The sequence below is a fragment of the Mytilus californianus genome, unplaced genomic scaffold (assembly GCF_021869535.1).
Source record: "Mytilus californianus isolate M0D057914Y unplaced genomic scaffold, xbMytCali1.0.p SCAF_6, whole genome shotgun sequence".
NCBI lineage: Eukaryota > Metazoa > Mollusca > Bivalvia > Mytilida > Mytilidae > Mytilus > Mytilus californianus.
The window spans coordinates 101,836,486-101,846,989 of record NW_026262712.1 but is presented as its reverse complement, the minus strand read 5'-3'; the positions used below and the strand labels follow the sequence as shown (position 1 = coordinate 101,846,989).

Below are 10,504 nucleotides of genomic sequence, written 5' to 3'. Positions count from 1 at the left end.
GATATAACTTTTTCCTTAATCTATACATGGGCTTAGATCTATATTGTTTTCTTGTTTATACATATAAAGAATATTTTTTTTGTGTCTTAAGAGGTTATGTCCTTCACAGAGAAATCCATGACAGGACGATAAAAACAATGCCACACAATCAGCCTACTCAGTTTGTATTTTGCATAAGTTAGTTAGTACTACTAAAGGTCTAACAGGTTCATCACAATTTGATCGGTCGGTCTAAAACTAAAATAATGGGAAAAAATAACAGGGGCAATCTAAAATGTTCCGTCCAATAAAATATTCTGGACAAAAAGAAATAAGACAGACAGATAAACAACAATCCATAAAAACACTGAGTCTAAAGATTGAGTGCAGCAAATTCACCAAGCACTAGCTTATACCCTGAGTGTTTCACAATTTATTTTCGGCTTTAAGAACATAAATGGTACTAAGTCTAAGTAATGTCTCTTCAGTACTACTGAAATTAATTCATTAACGGCGATGTGCGTTCGGTGTTCGATTTTTTTATTTCTCGTCATCATGCATGACTTAATTTGTTGGATATTTTCTACAAGTTATTATTTGAACCCCATTATAGGCTTCAATGTTACAAACGATCTTGTGACGCTTGGTTTTTGTAGACCACATTTTTTAACAATATTTGTGCGTTTCCCTTTTGTAAAAGTTTGGGACTAGACTTACACAAATCACAACTGGTACCTACTTCTGCCTTCATATTTGATAGCATTAAACATTTCATCTAGGGATGTTCCACTGATGTTGGTGCTGACCTGACTGTAATGATGAACTAGATTAAAACCAATGACAGAGAAAGATTGTACAGCTGCTTCTAGTGAATTTGCATATGCAATACTTTCTGGCGCTGCAGTCGATATCATAACCAAACGGAACCAGTTGAGTCCACTGAAAAACAATATGCCAATGCCACCTGCAAATAATATTCAAATAAGTTTTGCCAGTGCAAAATTAATTACAAATGAATTAATAAAAGCAACATTAGTATACCGCTGTTCAATAGTATACATGATTTTTTTAATAAATAGAAAATAAAAGGATATGGAGTAAATGTACATGGGACAAAATCGCACACAACACATAGAAAAAATAAAAAAATTATCAATGAACAGGGCTTTTATTCCTGTTCTTCATCTTGACAGTTGATGTAGGGTCTTCAACAATGAACGAATTATTCATACCCTACACCATGGTCAAGACGGCCCCTAAGCGGTACTATTGATAAAAATAAACCACAGTTCACCTTCTTGCTCCCCACTCGCCTCGGAGTGCCAACTTGTGCGATGCTTGTGTACGACGGTTCTCCAGTCGAAAGCACCAGGGATACAAGAAAAGTGCAGTAATTTTGAAAGACATCGATCGCCGCTAAAATATACTTTGAAGTTACACATGTCGGGAGCGGTCAATGAATTACATAATTTATAATTACGGGCGAGGTTTTTCAGCATATATTTGTCATACATTGCCCAACAAAAGACCAATACATTGGAAACAACAAATGATAGACAATACATATAAAACTAAACAACAAATGATAGACAGCATGGGGCACATCGAAATATATGTAAGAAAACCTAGCAGTTTAAAATAGTATGAAAGGGCAAAATACAAAACAGATGACCAGACCAGTATTTTGAAGAAATTAAGAAAATACTAAATAGCCAAACATGAAATTTTGACGGTGTATTAATATGATAAATTCTCACATGAACAAGCACACCATAACTGTAAATATTATAAGAGCATACACCTCAAGCACGGGGAAACGTTCTACTGCTTGCACACAGCACTAGAGACAAACTCTAGACTCAATAGAAAATAAAAGGATATGGAGAAAATGTACATAGGACAAAATCGCACACAATACATAGAAAAAATGAAAAATTATCAATGAACAGGGCTTTTATTCCTGTTCTTCATCTTGACAGTTGATGTAGGGTCTTCAACAATGAACGAATCATTCATACCCTACAACAAGGTCAAGACGGCCCCTAGCGTCGACTTAAGCGGTACTATTGATAAAAATAAACCACAGTTCACAAAACTTACTTGAAAATTAAAAAAAATCGAAGTGTTGCTGAATACATATTTATATTATGAATTAGATCTTTTCGATGTAAAATAGAGGCGAAAGATACCAGAGGAACATTTAACCTGATAAGTCGAAAATAAACTAACATCACCATGGCTAAAAAAGAAAAAGACCAACAGACAAACAATAGTACACAAAACACAACATAGAAAACTAAAGACTGAGCAATACGAACTCCACCAAAATGGGGGTGATCTCAGGTGCTTCGGAAGGGTAAGCAGATCCTGCTCCACATTTGGCACCCGTCATGTTTCTCATGTTATTACAAACCCACCCGGTAATAAGTATAATTCGGTAGGTAACATTCGTGATAAGGGGACGGGATTTTAGTTACGACATTAGGAACATATCCGCTATCATCTGTAAAACCGATATTCCATAACGGTCAACAACTTGTAATGGCGTCCGTAAAATTTCCGAAGGGATGATTTCAACTTCACAATTTGGAACTCTTGGTTTAATAGCTTCCTTGTGAGCAGCAACCCTCTATCATGGGAAATCATGATAGGAAATACAAGCCCGGGAATATCTTATCAATAGGGAGATATATACTCCGTATGCAGGCACTGCTGGAATGTAGCTATATAGAAATAGAAAGTTCACAATTGGAAAGCTGCAATCATCTTTTTTGTCGTAAAGTATTGTTTTCAACCGACCCTCATTGTCAATTTCTAGGTGTAAGTCAAGATATGAGGCAGATATAATTGTATCTGTTGTATCCTTTATCTCAAGTTCAATGGGATAGATGCGTTCAACATAGTCACCAAATTTTGAATTATTTAGTGAGAGAACATCATCTATATAGCGGAAAGTAAAGTTAAAGGATGTAAGACAGGTGAATGATACCAGAGGGACATTCAAACTCAAAAGTCGAAAATAAACTGACAACGATATTGCTAAAAAAGAAAAAGACAAAGACAAATAGACAACCAAAAGTACACAAAACACAACATAAATAACTAAAGAACCCCACCAAAAACTGTGGTAATCTCAGGTGCTCCGAAAGGGTAAGCACATCCTGCTCAACATGTGGCACCCGTTTTGCTCATGTTGGTACAAACCCGGTTATAAGTCTAACTTGATATGTCACATTCGGGAAAATGGGATTGTAGTAACGACATTAGGAACATATGTAAATTGCAACATTGATAATATTTTACACATGCAACTGAAAAAAAAAACTTTAAATGTTTAATGAAGAATTCAATAATTTATTTTCTAAAAATCTAATTTTAGGAATGTTACAAATTAACAAAAAGATTATGGAATAAGAATTATTGCATTTAAACTAAATATCTTTATGTTGTTGTTTTTTTTTTTCAAAACGAAAAACAAAATTACACAGATTTTATATCACGACATTTCTCTGAGCAATGACTTGTTTGATAGGTAATAAGCCGCTTATAGTTTCATACTAATCCCTTCAGCAAACTAATGTAGTCATTGATACGAAAATCATATATTCTTATGAAAGCTTACCATAATATCTTATTGAGGATATGAAATATATATTAAATTCATGATAAACAAAGAATAACCTTCGTAAAACTAAAACTGTATCGATATTCTTTATAGAATTGCGCAACTAAAATTCAGCATGTGAATCAAGAAATCCACATCATATTCCCTATGCAATATAATGTCAAGTCTAGTCGATACATCTGACTAGTCACTTTAATTTTCTTATTTTCAGTAATAAAACTTACAAAATACATTACTAGACATACAAAGAAAACTGATAAGACCATCAGTCTTTTGCTTGATATTATTCATTTTCGTTTTGGAGATAGCTATTCCGTGAGTACTTACGTTTTTTCTTAGATTCATTTCCTTAGTATTATGAATAACAAGCAATTAACTTACCGAATAAAACCCCAACAAATACCACTGGATAGATGCAAGATTGCTTTAGGTGTTTTCACTTCATTTCTATATTGAGAACATATTTGCGAGATTATAGAATCAGAATAATCTACCGTTGCCTTTTATTGAACAAAGCCTATAGATATTTTGAAGATATGTTCTACATAAGTAAAACGATCCTATTTTTTTTCGAAATATGCAATTTATACTCATCAGGTCAAGTAAATCTAATTTTATTTGACGGAATGATTGACTGAAGTCTTTTGTAAAAAAAAATCACTCGGATTCGAACAAAACATTATCTGAAATTTACATTGTCAAGATGCTTGACTTCTTGATCGACAACATATTTGTTACAATAGCCATGGGAACCAACTGTGTTCCTCTCCTTGTCGACTTGCTCCTTTAGTTCATATGACCAGACTTCAGATTGAACTTTTTAGGAAAAATGAAAAGAAGCTAGTATTATCTTTTAACTTCTCGTTCCGCTATTAAGATGATGTCCTCTCACTAAATAATTCACGATTTGTTGACTATGTTAAACATATAGCTATCCAATTAAACAAAAGATACAGCAGATGCAGTTACAAAATATATGATTTTCGCTTCCCAATTTTGAACGTTCGATTTCTATGTAGCAACATTCCAGCATCAGCGTATGCATATGAAGTATATATCTCCCAGTTGATACGATATCAAGAGCTTCTTTTTTCTATCATGATTTCCTTGATAGACGGTTGCTGCTTACAAGGAAAATTTCAAAACTGCAAGAGTTCCAATAGTGAAATTGAAATTATCCGATCGAAAATTTTACGAACGCCATCATGAGATGGATAACCGTTATGGAATAACGATTTCACAGATGACGACGAATATGTTTCAATTGTTATAACCACAGTCCATCCTCTTTTCCCCGAATTTGACATTCCGATTTTATACTTATTACCTGGTTTGTACTTACACGAACAATTCGACAGGTGTCACATGTGTAGCAGGATCTGTTTACCCTTCAGGAGCAACGGAGATCTCCCTCGGTTTTTTTTTGATAGGGTTCGTGTTGCTCAGTCTTCGGTGTTTTATGTTGTGTTTAATGTACTGTTGTTTGTCTTTAATGCTATTTTTGTTGTCGGCATGGCATTGTCAATTTTTGATTTGTGAGTTTGATTGTCCCTTTGGTATCTTTTGGTAACCTTCCGTTTGTCTAATAATTTCGAGTAACTGTTTCAACCCTGCCAAACTATATGTCTCAAATCAGGAACCTTGTCAGTGGATGCCTTATGTCAAATGTTAAAACTTGTTTTAATACTTGGTGATGATGGCAGATCATTGATAGTCTGGTTAAACTCAAATTTTCCGACATCAACGTTTGGAACAGAATTTGGAAGAAAGTAGTTGAATGTTATATAAATGGATCAGTATTAATTAAATTTACCTAGTTGAGAGAGCGGATAAATAACACGGACTAGGGTGGTCACTTTAGTTTTATCATCCAGGCTTTCTTCGTTTGCTAACCAACTAAACACAGGTATATCTCTGTAGGATGCTAGTTCGGCGATAGGGATCATTGCTGGAACATTCAATTTGAAGCATAATTCAAAAAACTTCCAAGATATCTTAATATAGCAACAAGAAGACATGGCAGGAATGCGTAAAGATAATTATGAATTTTTATGTATCTGTAATGTCTGTTTCTTAATTTATTTTTAAAAATATAAACCACTGTGCAATGGTTATTTACTATTATTACATTGGTAGCATTGAATTACATTGATTTCCCAGTCAAATAAAAACCGATAATTTCACATGTGAAATAAACGTGGTTATTTCACTCTCTGACGTCATACAACAATAGGCGTTGTCAAGACGTCGATAACGTCGGATCAAAACAAATTGTGAATGCGTAGAAAAAAGATATAGTTCCTTACATTTTCTACATTAATTTCATTAAAAAAAGCCACTTGCCAATGAAATAAAAAGAATAACTAATCAAAAAATTCAAATATCGAAAAATATTCAACTCGTGACCGAACAACACTGATAATTAACTCATGCGCTACGCGCATTCGTGAATTAATGTGTTGTTCGGTCACTCGTTGAATATTTTTCTCTATTTGAATTCTTCGATTAGTTATTCTATAACTATTACATATTGCCCAAATTTAAAATGTTTTTTTTTTTTTTTTTAATCTTACACGTTCACTATCTAATCGTTCAAATTTTAAAGAAATATCAAAAGCTTATAAATGTTCAGGAAAAGTTGAGGAATAGCTCGACATTAAATATTGAATTAGAGACTGTTCTTGTCATTAGTCTACAATACTGTATGGGTTTGCTCATTTATAAGTGTCTCAAGCTACGTCACTTTGTATCTGGTGGAAATTTGTCTCAGTAGCAATCTCCCAACATCTCTCTATTTTTTTATATTAGTAAATGAATTAGAGACGAGACTGCTCTTATCATTAGTCTACAATACTGTATGGGTTTGCTCATTTATAAGTGTCTCAAGCTACGTCACTTGGTATCTGGTGGAAATTTGTCTCAGTAGCAATCTCCCAACATCTCTCTATTTTTTATATTAGTAAATGAATTAAAAACCCATTAAAACATTAAAAACTCATTGGCACCAGCACATAATCCCCTTTTAAAGACTTTCTATAAGTGATCGAGTAAATATTAAAATGTATACAAGGTGCTATAATAATTAACAACACTGATCTAACCATCGTATTACACGAACTTGACACTGTATGTTTCATAAAGGATGCAAATGAGATACGAGTTTGAAAGAGGATCTTCCTTTAAATATGTATGATGAATATTTTTATTGTTGGATCGAAAAATGCAACCAGATGTTATTAAATTTTTAATCAACATTAATCATTAATCTACGTTGTTTCAGAAATTATTGCTATGTTTTTATTAATGCGAACATTGCGTAAGTTTCAAGCTGAATAATAAAACTCGCAGTCACAATTTCGGTAGTAATTTTCTTTCATAATTATTATATAACTCATTAATAAGATTTCACATATTTCCCAGAGGACAAAGATTTGCATTAATTTCTGAATTTATAGTATCTCAAACATTTCCAAGTTAAAGCGACTGTCCATCATGCGATAGCTTATGTTATTTATTAAGATGTTTGATATGCAAGTACTTTCTATTTGTGTCTTGATGGAGTTGTTGAAACCAATAACAATGGAAGTGTAATGTTATATCGAATGAACGTTATTAACTTTTGCTCGTCCATTTTCATATTAAAGAGTAATTTTCTCATATTAAGTTCTTCTTTCCACCATTATTATTTATTATTCTATTCTGTATTTTTTAGACTGTTGAGTTTTCGTCGTCTTACGTTTTTGTGCCATGACTGTGTCAGTTTCTCTTCGACTCGTGAGTTTTTTAAGTCCCCTTTGAAGGTAAATCCAGAAAAGCGCTTCGGAGGCATGAAATTTATAACGTGTTGTTTTTATTTTTTACAGCACTGGGTCGATACCTCTGCTGGTGGACTTTAATTCACCGAGGTTTTCGTCAGCTCAGTAATCAGTACTTCGATACTGAATTATTAGAAACTAAGGTTTCAACTTCCTCAAGCAAAGTTGACCTTAGATGGATGTGGCTATTTTTTAGGTCCATTTTGGTAATTTAGTTCTTCAACTGTTTCGATTTTTAAACATCCTTGGCTTTCAAATATTCGGTTTTGAGCTTTCCTGATGAAGGCGCTTCGGACGCATGAAATTTATAACGTTGTTTTCATTTTGTATATGTTCCGTCTCCTTTTTATCCATCTAATGGGTAGCATTTTATAATTAACATTTTACCTTCAGTACATGGTGGTCCTATAATGACGTCAACATGGTGTTGTACCAGATAATCAGTCAGGATCCCGATACTCTGTTTGCTGTTACATCCAGAGTCCAGATAGGTCACACTTAAAAATGTATCAAAATTAATAAATACGATTATTTCAGGGAAGATGGAAAATAAGACTTATTCTTTTCAGCTACACCTATTTTGCAACTGATTGAAAAAAAAATACCATTTGAAGAATTCCTGAAGTGTATCACAAACTTTGGCTTTTGCATGATTCTTATGTAGATTTTTTGTAGTAAGGGAGAACATGATTTATTTATTAGTTCTTATTGGCTTTGAATTAGTTTCAGTAACTGCCAGTAGTCTAATATCGGTGCTTTGTGTCGTTTGTTTTATGTTAGTCGTTTTCCTTCTTACCGATCGTTTGGGTTAAGATAATTGTTACCGATTTTTACAGTTTGGTTCTATGTTGTACTGTTACGCCACTGTCCCATGTTAGAAAGAGGGTTGAACGCTCACAAACATGTTTAACAAGCCAAATTATTTGTGTGCCTGTCCCAAGTCAGGAGCCTGTAGTTCAGTGGTTTTCGTTGGTCCAAGACTGTCATTTTTGTTTTTCGTAAATTGTTTTGTCATAAATAAGGTCGTTTGTTTTCTCGATTGCATTGTTTCATATTTTTTCATGGGGGTTTTCTCATTGCTGAAGGCCGTACGGTGACCTATAATTGCTCATATTCATTTCATTGGAACTGTGGTGGATAGTTGTCTCATTGGCAATCATGCCACAGCTCCTTTTTTCACTACGTAAAATATTCGTTATACAGTGCTGTTTACCATTCTTGATAAGACAACGTTAACAAGTAACAATTCTTTCTTGACTTTATTGACTGCATTCAATTTTTGAGAGATGTATAATAAAAATAATTGTTTTTTTTTTATTTAAATCTTCATTTCAACACAAATAAGAACGCTTTCTTATTACAGTTCTTTAGTTCAGTGTCGGGTTTAACGTCTAAGTATCAAATGGACGTTGCCAGTTATGCATTAATATAACCAAATGTACACACCCTCGTAGCAAAGATCACATGGTCGCACGGGAAAATTTAGACAGGCCACTTCTTATATGAAAAAACTTTACATCAGCTTAGCAAAGGATAAAGATCAAATAAAGTCAGTACTAGTTCAAGCTTGTATGGTTTATCATACTTGTGGTGACGAAAAAACATTTTTAATGCGACACAAAAAATGTTCATTGAGATAAAACAATCAAACTCCTCCAGTACTCTAAGAACAGTAAACTACATTTCAACAACCATGTAACAAAAATTAATTGAAGTTTTTTTATTTGCAGACTATACGTCTAAGAAGTCTAAGAATTGTTTCAACGGAATTATAAACATAGTAATAAAGCTCATTATATTTTAATTTATAGGTTTTTTTCTTACTGACTTGTATCTTTGTGTCTAGTTTTGCGATTGTCTAATCTCAAGTAAACTTTTTATACAAATACAACTACAGGAATAGCCAACATACTTGATGTAAACTGTAGAAAATAATTTACACTTACTTGTCATTTTATTTTGCTATGACATAATGAAGAAATTGATTTACCTTATGGAATTATTTGGTAGTATTCCTTGGTTGTAGATTTTCTGTAAAGCCAGTGACAATGCTGGCAAGGAGGTAGAAGCGTTGACTAGAAGACTGGACCCAGGTATTAGACTATATGGTGCCATCCATACCATTTGTGTTGTATTTATCACAGTCGGTCCAATAAAAATTAATAAAAGACGTGAAAATAATCCGTTAATCAACATGTTTTGTGCGTTCCTCATATCTTCAAATTATCAAGTTATATGCCATTATAATTATTGAAATTTCTCTTTTTGGCACTATTAAACTTCACAATATGTTTCAATCAGTCAAAGGTGAAGTTCAATTCGGAAACAATTGCACTGAAAAAACGCCATCCTTAAGTCGCAGTATAGGTTATCCTGCTAGCAGAGAGCACTGTCAGAATTCTTTAACAAGTATTATTAAATTTTCCGTAAATTTTCATCAGGATAATTATCTCTAATCATAAAGTGTATCTTCAATGGACATTAAACATACGATCCCCATAATATTAATTGATAAATTTCAATTCTAAATCTGACTTCTTTGTTAATCACCAATCTCAATGATGGATCATCAATGAAAACATTTTACGTAAATGACTTTCCTGTTCAAATAGACTTATTTAAATGTAAACAATCGTACAGGGAACAAACAACCAAAAACACATTCCAACAAATTGTAAAAGTCAACATTGTCATTTGATCTCTATAGCACAAGCACTTAATCTCTTAGTCAATTTTAAAGTTGAGTTCTTACAGAAATCTAACTAATTACTATTCTAACCTTATATTTGGTTAAATCCAGAGTGCTAAAATGACATCAATTCTTAAGGTTTCAACAATTTCAATATACCATGGGAGTTTACTGATATAACATCAAACTGAATATTACATAAGATACTCAAATAAATTTACCTGTTTTAAAATGGTTGAAAGAGTTCCATTAAAAAGGAATGATAAAAGAAATGTCATTTCGATACCATTTGAATCGCAAAGAAAACAATCTGTCTTTTTTTAAGAATTTGAAATCAAATCCGTTACATCGACACTCAATATTCTAATTACGCATACATAGTTGTCAAATTTCGTT

General features: G+C 32.9%; 1 protein-coding gene across 1 annotated transcript; it reads right to left on the bottom strand.

Annotated features, from left to right (window-relative positions):
• Positions 1-701: 701 nt before the first annotated feature.
• On the bottom strand, positions 702-9,912 carry LOC127706698 (guanylate cyclase 2G-like). The gene is made up of 4 exons (XM_052211356.1): positions 9,410-9,912; positions 7,807-7,916; positions 5,418-5,552; positions 702-943 (listed from the first exon to the last, which is right to left on the bottom strand). Exons 1-4 carry the CDS (start codon positions 9,631-9,633, stop codon positions 702-704), a joined length of 711 nt encoding a protein of 236 aa, XP_052067316.1. The 5' UTR covers positions 9,634-9,912.
• Between the last annotated feature and the right edge of the window lie 592 nt (positions 9,913-10,504).

Excerpts from the sequence above, each read along its gene's own strand:
- LOC127706698 (XM_052211356.1), bottom strand. The coding sequence starts at position 9,633 with ATGAGGAACGCACAAAACATGTTGATTAACGGATTATTTTCACGTCTT. Across the intron at positions 5,553-7,806 it reads AGGACCACCATGTACTGAAG|CAATGATCCCTATCGCCGAA; the intron begins GTAAAATGTTAA and ends TGAATGTTCCAG. Across the intron at positions 944-5,417 it reads TTATCCGCTCTCTCAACTAG|GTGGCATTGGCATATTGTTT; the intron begins GTAAATTTAATT and ends TATTATTTGCAG.